At 33.2% G+C, this 18,724-nt stretch overlaps 1 protein-coding gene across 2 annotated transcripts in view; it reads left to right on the top strand.

The window, feature by feature from the left end:
- Positions 1–17,630, top strand: part of LOC143251290 (BTB/POZ domain-containing protein KCTD3) — a 64,202-nt gene extending 46,572 nt beyond the window's left edge. For both annotated transcript variants that reach the window (XM_076502732.1, XM_076502731.1), the window contains 6 exons: positions 37–207; positions 914–1,069; positions 2,980–3,076; positions 3,401–3,533; positions 8,167–8,215; positions 15,658–17,630. In XM_076502732.1, coding sequence (XP_076358847.1) covers positions 37–207; positions 914–1,069; positions 2,980–3,076; positions 3,401–3,533; positions 8,167–8,215; positions 15,658–15,914 — 863 coding nt within the window. In that variant the 3' untranslated portion in view covers positions 15,915–17,630. The remainder of the gene's footprint in view (positions 1–36; positions 208–913; positions 1,070–2,979; positions 3,077–3,400; positions 3,534–8,166; positions 8,216–15,657) is intronic.
- Positions 17,631–18,724: the final 1,094 nt, after the last annotated feature.

The following is an 18,724-nucleotide window of genomic DNA, read 5'->3' as shown; positions in this document are numbered from 1 at the left end:
TTTTATTGCCTTTGCTTTCATCTTTTGTATTTGTAGGCCTGTGTGGAAATTGGATAGAAATAGCATACGGGACTAGTTCTGGCACAGTACGTGTGATTGTCCAACATCCAGAAACAGTAGGCCATGGACCTCAGCTCTTCCAAACTTTTACAGTCCATCGGACTCCAGTGATTAAAGTCATGCTTTCTGAAAAGTATCTTATATCAGGTGGGATAAGTTCTGTTGAGGTTGTGAATGATGTAATGAAATAATTAGGTTTGTTTCTCTTTCTTCTCCGTTATTATTTTTGATTGCATATTTTACTACTTTTTACTTTTTATTATTTGTGCCTAAAGTCTTTTTCCCTTTTGCAAAGGTTACCATGATTTTTAAATAACTTGCTTCTTTCTGTTTTAAATTCTAGTTTCACATTTTCATGTGACTTGGTTTACAAACTCAGTCATGGTTTTACATTTCATTCCTTTTTTGTGAGCTGATTTAATACTGATGAGTTAAAAGTAAAGTTAAATTTTGATGAAAGATATTTTTTTTATATTTTAAGACATTAGCACTAAATTTACAATTCTTGAATTTTGTTGTTCCATCGTGCAAGTAATTTCATTTTATTTTTTAATAGTGGTTTAAATATTTTTTATAAAAGGTTCTTTAGATTGAAAGTATAGATAACTTCCAAAACTTTAAGTTGATGAACATTTTACAAATGTAAATATCTTTTAAGCTTAGAAATCATTATCAGATTCCTTCCATCTTAAGTTGCATGAATTAAGATAATATATGTGGACTATTGTGTTTTCACATTTCATTTAAATAAGTGCAACTTGTTTAGTTTGTAGATATTTCAGCTGTTATGAAGCAGGCATATCATGAAATGGAAAACAAAACACATTATGTTTTTTTGTTTGTTTTTTTAAAGTGTGTGCCGAATATAACCATGTTAGGACTTGGAGTGTCACCAGGTTTAGAGGGATGATATCAACTCAGCCAGGTTCAACACCACTAGCTTCTTTCAAAGTTGTTTCACTGGAAGATATGGAACCAAATTTAAGTTACATTGCTGGGAATGACTGTGGTAAGTTTATTCTGTGAAGAAATATTCTAGTGTTATTAACTGTCTGTTGATAGGCTAAGTAAGAATGACTGATCCATATTTATGATGCTATTCATTGTCATGTTTACCATAAATTTGAATTACCTGTGCTTATCTCCAAGAAATTTGACAAACTTTGAGTAAATGTTACAAGTCTATTGTACAAAAAAAAAATTGCAATTTGTAAGAAAGTATTTTCTGCTAAAAATTTGTCTAATTTCTAATGTTTTTACAGGGTCAGGTTGAGTGAAAATGGATATCATACTAAGAATATAAAAAGCAACAAAAAATTCTTTTCACATTTCAGTTTTCATATTTCATCTGCATAACTTCTGAAACCTCCTAAATAAATATCAAAAATTTGTTGCTTTTTTTTTTGTAAAATTTTACCTTATCTCTTTTCTCTACCCTAAAATCTACTGTAGTGAAATCATCAATGTACAGTGACATGAAAAGTCGGAAGTTAAACTTGAGCTAGATGTTTATAACCAATAGAAAGACTACAATTTAAATATTATTGTATCTTCCACAAGTTATTTTAAAATTGGTGTGAAGAATGTCATAGGAAATTAGTCAACCCACTCTTAGCATTGCTGCTACTCATGTTATTGCTAGTGCTTTAGTGTTGTTTTTCACCTAGGAATACATTAGATATAGACAGTTGTATTGTATTTAATTTTTAGTTTTATATTTTACCTGTTTATCTGTTATTTCTGTTTTAAGTTGCATATTTGAGAAGTTTAATAATTGTTTTATATAAGCCACAACATTTTACGAAGAGCTAAAGTTTCTCTGCTTTTGTTACTGAAATATAAGCCACAACATTTTACGAAGGGCTAAAGTTAAATTGAAGATTTTACTGTTACTTCTGCACTTGCTCAACAAGAAATATGATATATACTGTTTTATGTTAGCTAAGTAACTAAAATACATTAAAAAGTTATTTTAGTTCAGTTTCTTTTAATAATTGTAAAATACATTTTTGCTTAGGGAAAAATGATTGAGAAATTTTGTTCATTTAGAATGGTTATTTTACTCATTCAAATGCAACAGTTATTGCTTCTGAATCACTAATGGTTATATTTGTAGACGTGTAATATAAGAAATTAATTAATTTTATTTCATTTAGATCTTCTATAATGAAGTACTTGTATCAATTTCAGCTTGTATTTTTTATAATTATATTATTACATTAATGTTTTCATTTATTGTAATTTTATAATTTTTAAGACTTTTAATGATAATATATTTAGACTTGTTTCTAAGTTTCAAAAGTTCTCAGATTTAATAAAAATAGTTTCACATTGTTACTTCTTTTATTGCCAGATATTTAATGTTGTACTTGATATTTTAAGTACATTAAGTGTATATGCTACATGTATTGCATTTGTAACATTATTAACACTTGCAGCTACTTTAATTTTTTCAATTTTTACGAAAAACAAATGGTAAATCTTCTTATATGCCTGTGAAGATGTTCTACTGAAGTTGTGATTAAAAGCCAAAAACTTTTCTTAATGAAATAGAAGAAATAAAACCTCATGGTCTTCATTTCTTTTTATTTGAAAAATACCTGGGAATTGTAAACAGCCCAGACCAGACAGTTTACAGTAGCTGTTAGTGGGTTGATGCTGTCTGTGAATTCTTTGTTTAGAGTGTCAGTGTGATTGTATCCATCAGATGTAAAGAACTGCCTCAATCTTTCTGTATTCCTGGTAGCACAATGGTAAACATAAGTGCAAGTAACCAGTTTTGCAGCTTTATGCTTAAAAAGAAGGGAAATGTTTTTTGTTTTTTACATCGTCATTAATAGATTGCCAGGATAAGTATTACTGATTTGTGGTATGTATATGTGTCATCTTTGTTTCATAGAAAAATAAAAATAATTTTAGGACCTTATGGAGACAAAGATGATGAGCAGGTTTTCTTGCAGAAAGTAGTTCCAGAAACTGATCAGTTATATGTACGTCTAGCATCATCTGGAAACAGGTAGGAAAATATTTGTTTTTTTTTCAGTTATACTTTGAGTAACAGTGGTTAGAGAAGTGTTCTGTTGTGAAATTCCAGTTATCTTAATTTTGACAGAAAGTTACAATTTTTTTTGTTTTATAAATTACAAATTATATTATTGTTTTAGCTCACTAGTAAATGCACTGATTAACTTGTTTTTCATAAAATGTAGAACATTAAATCATGAAACAGACAATTATCTCTTCTCACTGCAACCTTTATGCTCGGTAGCTGCTGGACATAGTTTGTAATTTGCTTTTTTTTTTGCATGTTATATACCTGAAATTCTTATTCTCTCTGTAGGATATGTATAATCAAATCTGTAGATGCTACAACTATCACTGCCTTTTGTGTACATGAATGTGAGGGTTCAAATAGGATGGGTTCCCGTCCTCGTCGATACATTTTTACGGGACATAGCAGTGGAGCTATTCAGGTAAGGATATTTATATTTTTTGTTTCTACATTATTGTTATCATCTCTATTTGTTGGAATGAATTGTGGTAAAGAAGTAATAAGCCACAGAATCAAGCTTGCAGATGTTAAGGTTATTTAATCACATAAATATCATTCCTGATTTAGATTATTTATTTACTTTTATTTTTTATATTTTAACCCTTTCCATACAGGCTCAATATAATCTACACATTTGTGCATGTTAAGTATTTGCACTATAACTTTCCATACAATATGTGTATCTTCACAAAATATGGTAGACTTCCAGTCAAGATTACAAATATGCTGTATACAGAAAATCAGATTTTTTAATTAAATATTTTTACTAAAAATTTGTTTGTGAAAGAGAGTCTGTTGTTACTTGTCTGAGTGCAAAGTGATTTTATGTTAGGTATCCAGTAACAGAAAACTGACCTTTAATTTTCCTGGTCTTGGTTGTGTTTTAGTGGACCAGTATTTTGTAATGTACACTCATATTTCAATTATTATACATTATGTAAGTATATGTATATAGATTATTACTATTTAGAAATAAATTATCAAACTTATTTAGTCTTCCCTGTCTTTGCTGTGTTTTAGTGGACCAGTATTTTGTAATGTACAGTCATATTTCAATATATGTATATAGATTATTACTGTTTAGAAATAAGTTATCAAACTTATTTAGTCCTCCCTGTCTTGGTTGTGTTTTAGTGGACCAGTATTTTGTGATGCATAGTCATATTTCAATTATTATATATATGTATATAGATTATTACTATTTAGAAATAAATTATTAAACTTGTTTTTCATAAAATATATAACAGTAAATCATGAAACAGACAATTATCTCTTCTCACTACAACCTTTATTCTCGGTTGCTGCTGGACACAGTTTGCTAAACCCTTTAAAATTTTGCATGTGGAGGATATCAAACAAAATGCTTTTTTAGGTTTTATGTGTACAGTTGAATAACCAAAAATGATAATAAATTACTATACTGATACTGTAGAATTCAACTATAATTTATTAACACTCCTACGAAAAGTGGGGCCTAATAGGCCCCAGAGCAACTTGAAAGGTTATTAATATTAGGCTAATAATTTTGTATTTAAATGAAATTGCCATATAAATCCATTAATGAATGGATTAGCGAGATTCCTACTGTCCCTATCTACTATCTAGCGAAACCACAGCCAGGGGAACGGGCTTGGAGAAATCAGGACTAGAAACGTCTTTTCGTAGGAGTGTTAAGCCTAGTAACTAAGATGTATTTAAATTTTAAAAATATGAAACTTTGAGCAGACTAAAGACACAACCTACCTCATTGAAAACTTGGATAAAAAGAATGTGATGGCCTTTTCAAAGATTAAAATAGCTTATAAAAACACTCAGTGTACATTCTAAGCTGTTGTCTGATTATTCACATGCCATATTTTGAAGAAAGTGTGTCTTAAGGGACCATAACCAAAAATGGAAAGTGGTGAATGGGGCCACTGTGTTTGGTTCAGCACATAAGCCATATCTCAGCAAAATAGAAAGATATGATGTTCTTATTTTATATCTTAGATTGATAATGTTTCTAATTTGTACAAAACTACAGATGTAGTATTTTAACATCACAAGCATCTAATTTTAAACAGTGCTACATTCACATACTATATGACTTACTAAAATCTATATTTGGATATGTTCTTTTATTATTTACTTTTAAATTAAGAAATTAACTTGTACATAATGTTAACATTTGAATTATAATCTACAATTTGATTCCAGCCCCAGTTTCTGTGAATCTGTACATAGCAAGTATAATTACAAATTTACTGAATGTTTCCTCACAAATTTTGGTACACTTTCAGTGAGCATTAAATGTATGTTGTAAGTGAAAAATTAGAATTTGTAAAAAGGTATTTTTGATAAAACTTTGCAAATTTCTCAAGCCAGTCTCACTCTGACTAGTCAAAGGACACAATTTTGTTTTAAGAATAAAGATAGTTTTATCCATCCTGTAGTTTCTGTATTTTATTTATGTAACTTGTAGAACTTCCTAAATGAATATAAAGTTTTTTTAGTGTTAACTATAGCAAAAAATGAAAAATATTACATAAAATCAAAAGTACAAAAGGTTTTTTAGATTGACTGTAAATTGTTACAGGCAGTTAGTTTGTTATATTAAATAGCTTGTAACATTTTACTTCTATCTTCACATAATTCTTTTAAATTTTGTCACTCTAAATCATGTCTGACTAATATTACAAAGCAATAAATCATTCAGTAAGAGTTTAATGTAAGTTGCAGTAAATAAAAAATTGAATTACATGGATTTGATTTTTTTTATCTAACTTGATGAGTTTCTAACTTTTTCATCTGTTATTTTTATAACAATAAATAAAAATACACTTAAAAGCAAGAAATTTAGTAATTGTGTATGGGCTCTTGTAATTTTACTAAAGGAAAGACGAAGTATGCATACTGTAAGTCTATTTGTAACAGTTTTGGTGTTAATAAAAAATCAGATATGTAATTTTGAGCACAAAATGTTATTATTCACAAAAAGTGTTCTTAAATTAATTTAAGTTGCTTTCTAACTAATCTGTATATGTTTAAAAAATTCCATTATCTGTTTTCAGTCAAACTCCCTTAATAGTAAAAAAAATAAAATAAATTTAGTATTTCAAAATCTGTGAACTTAAATGTATATCCTAATAAGGAATTTATTAAAGTAAAATCATTTCTTTCTGTTGATTATAAATAATCAAAAAAAAATTTCAAAGATAATTATTGATATTTTTGAAAAATACAGGATTTGATAGGAAGAGCATGTGATGTAGTTAAATTTTCTGTTTATATTTCAATAGAGCAAGCAACTTGAAATCTATAAATTTACATTATGCATTAACAATACTTATAAAATGTCTGGTTAATTTGTATCGCAGTCTAAAATGGATAGTTTGAAGCAAAGAAGAAAACACATGATACAGAAAAGTGAAGTTATAAATTTATTAAAACATTCTTTTGAATTAAGATACTTAAATTAATATGATATTCATATTTAAACTATGAATTAAGGTTTCATGTCAGGTTTATCGAGTGACATTGATAAGAAAGAGTTAATTAAGATTACAATATATCTGTAAATAGATCATGACATGACCCATCTGTACACACAAGGATTATGTTATGACATACTTATTCATGATGCATTGGATGGCTATAAAATTAATGAAATAGGTATAAAATAAGCAGCATTTAAGATAAACACAATTAAAACATAAGGTTTTGTAGAAAAAAAAATATAAAGGTCTTTAAATCTGTGAATGCTGAATTATTTCTATATGTGTTTGTATATTTGATTTTTGTACAATACTATAGCAACTTGTAAAACTTGTGACTGAATTATTCCAATATGTAGGTTTCTGTAATTTCTAACTTGTAGCAGGATTCTCTGGTGATAGTTATCTTTTGATCAACATTCACAATAACCATTTGTAGGAATTTTGACTGAAATTAGAACATTGAAAATATGACATTTCTACTATATCTGATTTATAGGGGGATTCTCTATTTGTTGTTCTCTTTTGTTCAACACTCATAATAGAATGTGCAGTATTATTGCAGAAATGAAAACATTTTAGAAATTTTCTGAAGTAAGTTTATACCACATCTGATATCTTGGAGGTTTGTATATTGTTTCTTCCGTTTTGTTCAACTCTGACAGTAGTAATTCATAATATTATTACTGCAGTGAGAACAAATAAGAAATGTTATTTGATCTACTACAGTAGATATATATATGTAGGCAGATTATTTATTATATATCTTATCTTAAGCTCTCAGGACAACAATTTGTAGTTATTGTGAATAAAATGAGAACACTAGAAATGTTCTAATCGAGGTTTCTGCTACAGCTGATCTATAGAGCCTTTGGTGAAGTGCTAAAAAATGAGGTTCCTTTGTTTTTTATGGAATTTAATCTCAAGCCTGTATGATAAATTTTTAATGAGCATGAAAGCATTCAGCAAATATCAGATTACATCATCATTAATATTTTGTAGTACGTACAGTCTATAATGTCTTTACGTATATGAATAGTCTGCACATGTTATTGAATAACTAGGTATTTTTTTAAGAGTGAAAAACATTGGTACACTAATGACCATTCATCTAAATACTACAGGATCATTTTAAAACACTAATTTTTTAAAGTTGTTTTTTTATAACTTCTATAACAAAGTGTTATACTAAATTACTTGGGTTAGTTTTGTAAGAAAGCATTTAATACTGTAAGCTGTTCCATTTTTTTTGTTTAGAAACCCAGATTTTATACCTTTTTTCCAAAAGTTAGGTCTATTTAGTTTTTGATTCCAAACAATATCAAGCATAGACACACAAATTATTGATGTATCATTAAAAATATACCAAATCTACACTTACGTGATATAACGAGGATTACTGATTGACTTTTGTCCTTATCTTTTTTTTTTGTTCTTAGATTAAAAATAAACTTCCTTGGTACTTCTCTGTGCAACTTTGAGTATCTCTTCTAGGAAAGCATTATGTTACTCACTAGGTGTTTTGTTTTTTCATTTTGTTTTTATCAACCATTTAATCACTTTTCTTTCCCCTGGATTCAGATGTGGGACCTGACTACAGCTTTGGATTTAGCATCTAAAGGAGCAACTGGTAAATTTCTTTTTTGTGAAAATTATAATAATGTGTGGAAGTTTAGCTAAATGAAATAACTTATCAGTGCAACAAAGATCAGTTTTAATTTTTTTTCCATATTATAAAGTGAAGTATTATAAATGTTATGTGATAAATTATTTTTTCCTTTTTAGTTACCACTATTTTGAAATATTTAACAATAATAAGTCAGTATAGTTGATCAAAGATTCATGTGTTTTTTATGGCTAATACATTAAATTTAACAAACATTTTACATAAATTATAAATCACAAAAGTCAAACAGTAACCCAAAAACATTTTGATATTTGGGAAATTTCAGCCCTTCTTACTAGTGACAGCATACAACATGATCTTCTGAAAAGCTGCAAAATTTGATGAAACATTTTAAGTACAATGACAAAATAGTGCTGTTGTAAGAGAAAAATTTTGAAGTGCTTTTTTCCTTTACTATTTCCCTTGATTAATTTTAATGATTAAGATTGTATGTATATGGGGCCCAGCATGGCCCCTTGATGTGGATTCCTGTACATGGTGAGGGGACTTCCCAGGGATGGTTTTGTTCTTTCAGGTTACCTCTTCTGGGATCTAAACATCCACCCACGTGTTTGCTGTGCATGGCAACCCGTGAAGGGAAGGAGAGGATCCTGGTGGTTGATAGGTCCAACCCTAACACACCACTTTGACCTTGAATTCCTGTAGACAGGTGGCCTTTGGGTGGCCCCCCTTGGGTCAATCGGCTGGTCCACATGGGCTAGGGTCAACCAAGTACCAGTGTTGGTAGTTCTCAATGGGTGTTGTCTGATGCTGGTGTTTTGGTATAGTGCCCAGGAAACCCTGGCGTTGCTGCAATGTCCTTGCTTGACATTGTAGTGCGTCCCCTCGTAGGGCTCCATGGTAGGTGGGGTCAGTGAGCACCGAAATTTTCTTTTTTCCCTATGGATCCTCCTACAAAAAATTTAAATAAAATAGTGAAAAAACAGTCAATAGGTAAACGACCACGTCTTGAAGACTGATCAGCAACATTCAACATCTGTACCACCGGTTTTACCTCATTTTCTCATCCTACATTCTCTTTCAGAGAAACCTTTAGGGCAGATGTTCCCTTTATTTATTCAGAATGGACTGGAGGGACTTTCTGGCTCTCCAAAGTCAGTAAAGAAGTTTCGATCTGGAGACATATTGGTTGAAACATCCATATCCTAACACAGTGAACTCCTCTTGAATTCAAAGACAATTGGGGATGTATCTATTGAGGTTACCCCTCATGCTAGTTTGAATTCATCATGAGGAGTTATTGTTGAGAGGGATCTGAAGATGATCCCCGAGCCAGAGATTCTTGCTAGTTTTTCCACCCAAGGAATTTCTGTAGTGAGGCGCATCTCCACTTGCAAAGAAGGAGTTACACTGCCGACAGATATCCTTGTTTTGACATTTACATCACCACGTGCACCTGCCACCATCAAGGCAGGTTATCTAAATTGCAGGGTACGGCTATACATTCTAAACCCTCTCCGTTGTTTCTAGTGTCAGAGGTTTGGTCATTCAAAGACATCATGTCGTGGTTCCCTAACATGTGCTCGTTGTGGTGGCAAGGACCATGATGCCTATGAGTGTGAAACAGACTTACATTGCAATGGTTCTTACCTTTCCTACTTTCATTCTTGCCATAAATGGTTGGAGGAAAAAGAGGTGCAGCATTTGAAAATGACTCATAACATTAGTTATCCTGAGGCTCGGAAATTGCTGCCCGCCACTCCATCTTGGACATATGCTGCTGCACTTTGTTCCACAACTACAGTGGGAGTGCAGACAGATCTCTCTGTGCCTCCAAGAGAATCGTTTTCAAAACAAATGAAAAGCCTTTTGACCTCCATGGTTAAAAAGGTTGATGAATCGACTTACATCCATCTCTGTTCATCCCATACATTCCAACAAACCTCAAGATCCACATCCTTCAGTTTCAGATACAGGCATTTCTTCTGATACATCTTTTTCTCCCACCCCAAGATGCAAAACAATCATTCGTTCGCGTCCTCAGTTACTGGAATCCCCTTCCAATAACAAAGACCTGCCCAATCGACCCAAGGCAGGATCCATGGAGGTAGATAGACCTCCCCCGAATAAGGACAGTAAGGAAAAATGACCTGGTCATAAACAGAAGGGTTCTCCAGCCAATTCACCAACACGTCTTTAAAAATGGCCACCTTGATACAATGGAACTGCCGAGGTTTATGTTCAAATCTGGATTACATCAAAACACTGACTGCTTCCTACCATCCTGTATGTCTTTCCTTACAAGAAACATTTCTGAAACCTGCCGATACAGTCACCTTTCGGCAGTTTTCTCTGTTCAGAAATGACAGACTGTGTGATGGACGAGTACATGGAGGGGTGGCACTGTTGGTTGATCAGCATGTGCCCACCCTGTCTTTGTCACTCAACACACCCTTTTAGGCCGTAGCCATCCGTCTTTCCTTGGGTCATACCATCACTGTTTGTTCTCTCCACCTGTCACCTGGATAGACAAATGATCAATCAGACCTTGATGCTCTCGTTGAACAGTTGCTGTATCCCTTTCTAATCATGGGGGACTTTAATGGACATCATCCCCTCTGGGAAAGTGCTGTTATTGACAGGAGGGGTTGCTCTGTAGAGCATATGCTCTCTGATCACAATCGTTCTCTTTTCAATACTGGTTCTTCCACTTGTTTTCACGCTCCTAGTCAGTCCTTTACTGCTATTGATCTCTCAGTTTGCTCCCCTTCATTATTCTCCCATTTTTCATGGATGGTTGACAATAATCCATGAGGTAGTGATCATTTTCCTGTACTTTGAAGAGAGACTGGCCATGGTCGATGCCACCCAACCTGCGTGCCCTGGCGGAAGCTGGATCAGGCAGACTGGTGCACTTTCACTGCTCTTCCAGAACTTGATCGTCTGTAAGCCATCAATAGATGACTGGGTGGCAGCAGTAACTGACTGTATTATACAAGCAGCTGCTCAATGTATTCCTAAAACCTCGACACATTTTCCACTATATCCTTGTCTGTTGTGGAATCCTGCCTGCCATATGGCACGGAAGGCTCCCAAAACGGGTCTGGGATACTTTTCGTATATATCTCACACTTTCAAACTTCATTATTTCCCAGCAGGCCCATGCATATGCTAGATGGATAAGATGTCAAAGCCAGAAGGAATCTTGGATTAAGTTCACAACTGGCATATCTTCTACCACCAGTTCCAAGGTCATGGGACAGGGTTCGAAAGGTCAGTGGGCACTACATTTTTGTCCCCCTCTCGATCTTATTCTCTGATGGCCAAGAAGTATCTGATGTTCGGAGCATCGGCGATACTCTAGGTGAAAGCTTTTGCCAGATATCTAGCACTTCTGCTTGTTCCTCCACCTTCTTAGCCATCAAGACTCTGGCAGAGCGCTTACCTCTTTCCTTTCAAACTGACTGTCTCTATGACTGTAATTGTCACCTTACACTGGTGAAACTGAAACTGGCCCTTCATCGGTCTGGCAGTACATCTGTTGGACCTGATGTACACTATGACGTGTTGCGTTATATCTCTCCTGCTTCTCTTGATATTCTTCTAATTGTTTTTAACCAGTTCTGGTAGGAGAATGTTTTTCCTAATGCCTGGCACCAGGCTTTTATCTTACCTTTCTCTAAGCCTGGGAAAGATCCTAAGATTTTTTCAAACTACTGTCCAGTTGCTTTGACGAGCTGTCTCTGTAAGACTTTAGAGAGGATGGTTAATGCATGTCTTGTTTGGTTCCTCGAATCAAACAACCTTCTCTTGCCCACCCAATGTGGGTTCTGATGACCACCTGATTCGACTTGAAACATCAATCAGAGAAGCCTTTCTCAAACAACAACATCTTGTATCAATATTTTTGACATTGAGAAGGCTTATGACACAACATGGTGGTATGGCATTTTGCGAGATCTCCATATATATGGGTTATGTGGCCATTTACTTATTTTTATTAATTTTTTAATGGACAGAAAAATTCCAAGTTTGTGTCGGTTTGACACTTTCCTGTACTTTTCTACAGGTACTTGAAGTTCCCCAGGGCTGTGTTTTGAGTGTCACACTTTTCAGTATAAAGATTAATGCCATCACTGAACAACTCCCTCTCACTGTTGCACACGGGCTGTATGTTGACGACATTCACATCTCTTGTCAGTCGTCGAACATGAGATATATTGAGCAGCAACTACAAACTGCCCTTGATCGTGTACTGAAGTGGACCATGGCAAATGGCTTTAATTTCTCTCTCTCTAAAACCGTTTGCATGCACTTCTGCCACCAACGGGGTATTCACCCTGATCCTGAACTCCGTATCGGTGAAGTTTTGCTGCCTGTGGTCCCTGAGACCAAGTTCTTGGGGCTTATCTTTATACATTAAGCAGCTACGGGTCAAATACACAAGAGCACTGAACATTCTCCGTGTCTTCTCTACCACTGGTTGGGGAGCTGATCGATGTTCTATGTTATAGATACACAGTGCTCTTATTTGATCGAAACTTGACTTTGGATCACTGGTCTATGGCTCTGCCAGACCCTCGGCCGTAAAGATGCTGGTGGATCCCATTCATCATCAAGGACTTCAACTCTGCACTGGAGCTTTCTGTACCTCCCCAGTTCAGAGCTTATACATAGAAACTCGTGAACTTTTTTTGTACCTTCGCCGTTTGCAACTGTTTTTACTATATTCTTTGAAACTTCATTCCTTACCATAGCATCCCACCTGGAGTTGTGTTTTCTTTCCTCAGTGAGCCATACTTTTTCAGAACAGATAATCTGCCATTTCTCCTTTTGGCCTATGCGTCCAGGTGCAATTGGATGAATTGGGTCTGTTCTTGGATAACATTGCAGTATCCACTGGTCAGCCCATCCTACCATAGCTTATTACAGTCCCCAAATCTGACCTTTCTTTATGTCATCTGAGAAAAGCAGATGCTCCCAATTGGAAGTATCCTCTTTTATTTACTGAACATCTTTCGAACAATCTTTCAATTCCAATTCATACGGATGGTTCCAGATCAGGTGACTCTGTGGACTCTGCCATGGTTTGTTGCGGTTCGATGGTTGTGAGCAGAATCCTCTCTACAGCTTCTGTGTTCACTGCTGAACTGTACGTCATTTCTCTTGCCCTGGATCATTTTGAAGTTAAGCAGTACTCCAACTACACTATTTATACTAACTCGCTTAGTTCTCCACTGGCCCTGGAATCACTTCACGTTGGTTCACACTCTGTTCTCGCTGATATTCAAAACCTGACCCATTTCTCTTTAACATCTACTTCTATCCAGTTTTTCTAGATACTGGGCTACTTTGGTATTAGCAGGAATGAGCTCGCCAACACCACAGTTAAATCTATCTGCTTTGGCACTATCACCACTGTGCCTGTTCCACACATGGACTATGGTCCTGTATTCAAGGCTCGGCTCTGTGCCAACTGGCAGTCCTCTTGGAGTGAGAAATGCAAAAATAAGCTTTTCCAAATAAAGCCCTCTATTGGACTTTGGCTGTCTTGCTTCAAAAAGGATTGGAAAAAGGAAGTTGTTCTAACTGTACTATGCATTGGTCACAATTTTTTAACACATTGTTTTCTTTTATCTGGAACTGATTCACCAATGTGTAGTCTGTGTAACACTCGGGTCACAATAAGCCACATTTTACTTTCTTGCTGTCGTTATGACTCTCAACGATGGCACCATTTTAAACACGTTCTGTCCCAAGGTTTGTCTTTTACATTAGACACTGTCCATCTTGGAAATGTTTTTAGTTTTTTAAAGGCCATTTATCTTTTTAATGCTATCTAAGTTTTTTAATTTGTATATTAGACCATTTTCAATTTGATTCCATTTTAAGAATCAAAGTACATCTAGTTTGATTTGAAATTAGAAAATGGCCATAATGTCAAATAACTCGACATCAGGACTGGAAAGGCCAACAGGTGACTGACGCTACTGTTTGAACTACCCTTTAGTCATCTTGGCGAGCTATTATTACAATTTTTCTGCATGTCTTTTAAAACTTTTATTACTTTACTTTTTGAAAAGGGCGATAATGACACATAACCCGGAACCAGGACTGGAAAGGCCAACTTCAGGTGACTGACGTTGGTTCTTGTACTTACCTGTTAGTCTTTCTAGCGGGTTGTGATAATTAGCATTATGCTACAGAAAGACCTTTACAACTTCTCTTACTGTAGTTTCTCTCTTAACATTGTAGACTGGATGTCAACATTGGTTTTATGCTATTTATGTGTTTAAATGCTGTTTTGTTTTACCTTCATTTCCTTTTATGAATTTTACTACATTTACTTTATTTTTACCTTTTTACTGGACGTTTGGCCCAGATAGCCTAGCAGCTTTGTGCCATAAAACACTAAATCAACCAACCAACCCAGCATGACCAGGTGGTTAAGGCACTCATAATCTGAATGTTACAGGTTGAATCCCCATCACACCAAACATGCTCGCCCTTTCAGCTGTTGGGGTATTAAAATGCGATGGCCAATCCTACTCTTCGTTGTTAAAAGAGTAACCCAAGAGTTGGCAGTGGGTGGTGATGAGTAGCTGCCTTCCCTCTGGACTTACACTGCAAAATTAGAGATTGATAGCACAGATACCTCTTGTGTAGCTTTGTGGGGGTTTCAAAAACAAACAAAAAACAATATTGTATACAAAATAAAACTGTTAGTAAATAACTGGTGCTAAATGATACATTGATCTTGCTGCCTTTGCAATTTCAGTTACTATTGAATTTAGTAGATTACTGTAACAAAAGGCAAACACAAAATATTTTAAAGTTTGTATTATATTTTTGAATGTGTAGGCTTATCTATTCAAACATTTCTAAGTGATTCTGTAAAGCAGTGCCCTTTTTTTGACAGATGAACCATTTACTAAAAAAGATTGATAATTCTCTAGTTGTTTTTGGTATTTGTTAGTTCTGGTAAGGAAACACTTGTTTTAATGGAAACACAATTCAAATTCAAAACTATTATGCACTACTATGTCTTATTATGTCAAATTGTTATATTCTTGATTAGCAATTTCATTTGTGAAGGTGGGTCTTATTGACAAGTTGTTTAAAAAATATGATACTTATAATAAATCTGTATATGTTAACTTACAGATTTTCAAAGATTTCTTTAAATATTTTCTAAAACTCTCCTGGGAATTTGGTTATTCTGTCAATGACAAAATAGTTTTTTAATGATTTTGGTTAGATCACAGCATCCTATCTATTAACTTTTAAAAATCCGATATCAACCTTTTACTTTCATTGACTAACTAATTTATCTTCAAAACTGATTAGTAATGTACTAAATGTAATACATTTTGTTTTATTATATCTTTAAAGTTCATGCACTTCATACTTACTTGTAAGCATCAGTGTTGATTCTTCTTTTACAGCATCTAATACTGTTGGTGGTCCAACTCCTCAAGAACTTGTTCGATTAATCGACCAGTGTGACTTAACAAATTCCCGTTGTTCAACTCCTTGTCTTAGTCCATCCCCTTATTTATTGCCAGGAAACATGCCAAGGGTTAAGGCTTCAAACATTGCTTTTCTCTCTAACCAGGGAGTGGCACCAGCACCAACCGAGGTAGAAGGGTCAGCCTGTGATAACATGGAAGTCTCTTCTGATCTTAACCTGTCTCACTGTTGATGTTTGATTTGAATCTCTCTCATAGGTTTTCTTCTATAGATAGCTGTTTTACATTGTTTCCAATTTAAATGTTTTTCCTCAAGATTAAGGAGTTTCAGGGACATTTTATTGTTAGCCATTTTAAAAACTATGGACCAGTTGAAGTTTTGGGTAACAGATATTAGATTGATTGTTTGTATATGTTGCTGTCTGTGTGAAAATTGTAAATATATTCTAATAGAAGTTTATTTGCTTCAGTGTAGCAAATGGACCATTTAATTGTTACAGCATTCAGTTAGCCACATGTGATGTAATACTGTGGGTTGATTAATTGAATTGTACTATTGGAAAAGTCGTCCCAAAAATTGACTACTCTGAAATGTTAGAATTGATTTTTTTTTTTTAATGAACATGAGAAACTTGTTTTCTGTAAACAACTTTAAAATACACAGAAGTTTTAAAAATCTCAGGTTTTTGCCAGCTGCTGTGATACATAGCTATGATTTATCGTGTTGATAGTTATAATTATGTAATACGAAAGTGGTTCATTTTCTGATGTGATTGTCTATGGTTTCCCTTTCAGGTAAAATTGTAATTTTTCTATATGCAAACAGTGATGAAGACAAATTGTTTGTGTATATCTACATAGACAATATATTTAAGTACAGATTAGTTACATAAAACACTTGGGCTGTGAAATGCTATTTGTATGATCTTTGTTTTTCATTAATTAACAATAAATGTTTGTTGAAATTTAAACCATCCATTACTGGTCAGTTGAAAAGAAGTGATATTTTAAGTATTTGACATAAAAAGAAGCTGTCCAGTAAACTTATTAACAGAAAGCCAGATTTGTGTGACTGAAAGTCTCATGTTTTATATATCAAATAAAATCTCATTCACACAATCAAGTGTCAGATTTTGTTTTTCTTCTAAAATTCAATTAAATTTACTTATTTTCTGTTTCAGCAAGTGTGTTTGAAACGTTAGGATAGAATAAAATTGTTTCTCAGACAATTATTCTAAATTACATTACTGAACATAATTGCATTTTATGTCAGTATTAAGTTTAGTTTCTTCATTGTGCAAATATTATTAATTTTAATAAATTTCTTAAATTGCTTTTCATTTGGAATATTTCACTTAATAAAATGGTTTGAAAAAATAACATTCTGAGCAATTTGTAAAACTACACTTTTAAGCCTACTCTTTCCAAAAGATCCACGCACAATTTCTGCAGTCTTTTTTTTCATAATTTAGTCATTATTAACTTTAGGTTGATAAAAAAGTAGAATAGTTTTATTTTTTTTACATTATGGTTTATTGGAGATTCTGAGAAAATACACTTTAGTCAAACAAAACAATCATTTTATTGTTGGACTAATGAGAGGAATGTGTTGTACAAAAACTAGAGATTTGTGATGATGATAAATACAGGGGAAAAGTCAAAGTGATAATGTTGAAATTGAAAAACTGTACAAAAATAGTGTTAGTACCAATGTAATAACATTGTAAAAGCACTAAACATATTAAAGATAGTACATTGTATTGCAGTGAATGTACAATGAAATGCTCTTCTTGTGTATTGTTTGTTCAGTATTGAATATCTTACTGTAGTAGTATTTTATCTTTACATTTGTGCTCGTATCTACATTACAGTTTGCAGAATAGTTATTTAAAAATCTGCTAATGTAACGCAGGGTTATAATAAGGCTGCATTAAATAATGCACAAGTTATACTTTGTGTGTGTGTTTTTTTTTCTTACAGAATACAGTGTTGCACTAGAAAAACCATTTATATCGGCTTCAACAAACACGGCAGTTTTAGCCTTTTTTGAATTGTGTATTAACGTTATATTAGTAATGAAATATAAGTCTGTTAAAGAAGTTGAGGACAATTAAAAATTGTTATTGTGATGAGAGATTAACTAAAGATTAGAAAGCGTGAAATTAATTACTAACTTAAGAATGAAGAGAGAAGAAAAGACTGTACATCAAGTAATTGTAAGAATTATGTTTGCCTTGATAAAAAATAATTACCTGATCAGGTTTTTAAAAGGTTTTATAACCTGTTATAAAGGTCTCCTTAATATCCTTTAATAGTTTTAATATAAAAATCATTCATGAATGGTGCTGCTTTACTCTAAAAGTTGTAAAGTAGTTGGTTATATTAATTTAATGCGTTTGTCAGTGTAATAATTAAAATGAGAGTATTGTATCATAAAACCATTGAAGGTGTCTTCTATCTCATTCTTAACTATTTGGCAGATGCATCTTTTTGTTTTTTTTATTAGTAAGATATGATTTAACTAGAGCAACTGGATGTTGATTGTCGTTTAAATTTTGTGTGAGATTTTCTTGAATACTGTGTATTTTTCGTCTGAAAATGTACGAGTTAGCACAAGTGATGGAGACTGATCGGCCAGTATTTCAGAGGGATTTAAGTTACGTGTTGATCATATTAAGACTGTCTTGCTAAGACCCGTACATGAAACGTTTTGATGTACAAATGCTAGAGAACTTAACACTTGTAATAACTGTATAAAGTAACTTGGTCTACTAATACATGTACCGTTAAACGTGTAGTTACTTTGTAATGGCGTCAAAAGTTAACTTATCCTATTAATATCACAAAACATTTATAATGGCTTGGTAAGGTTAAAAGGGCATACATTTATAAGGTAGCTTTTAATCCAACATATTTGCTGGGTATGTATCAGCACAATATATTCCTACACGGATCGGTGTCTTTTACAAAATATTTCGCAAAAATATATGCTTGTACAAAATCTGTTTATACAAAGTGTTTGTGAATACAACGTTCACACTTA

The sequence above is a fragment of the Tachypleus tridentatus genome, chromosome 1 (genome assembly GCF_004210375.1).
Source record: "Tachypleus tridentatus isolate NWPU-2018 chromosome 1, ASM421037v1, whole genome shotgun sequence".
Lineage (NCBI taxonomy): Eukaryota > Metazoa > Arthropoda > Merostomata > Xiphosura > Limulidae > Tachypleus > Tachypleus tridentatus.
Note: the sequence above shows the minus strand (reverse complement) of the source record. Positions and strands in the feature narration are given on the sequence as shown.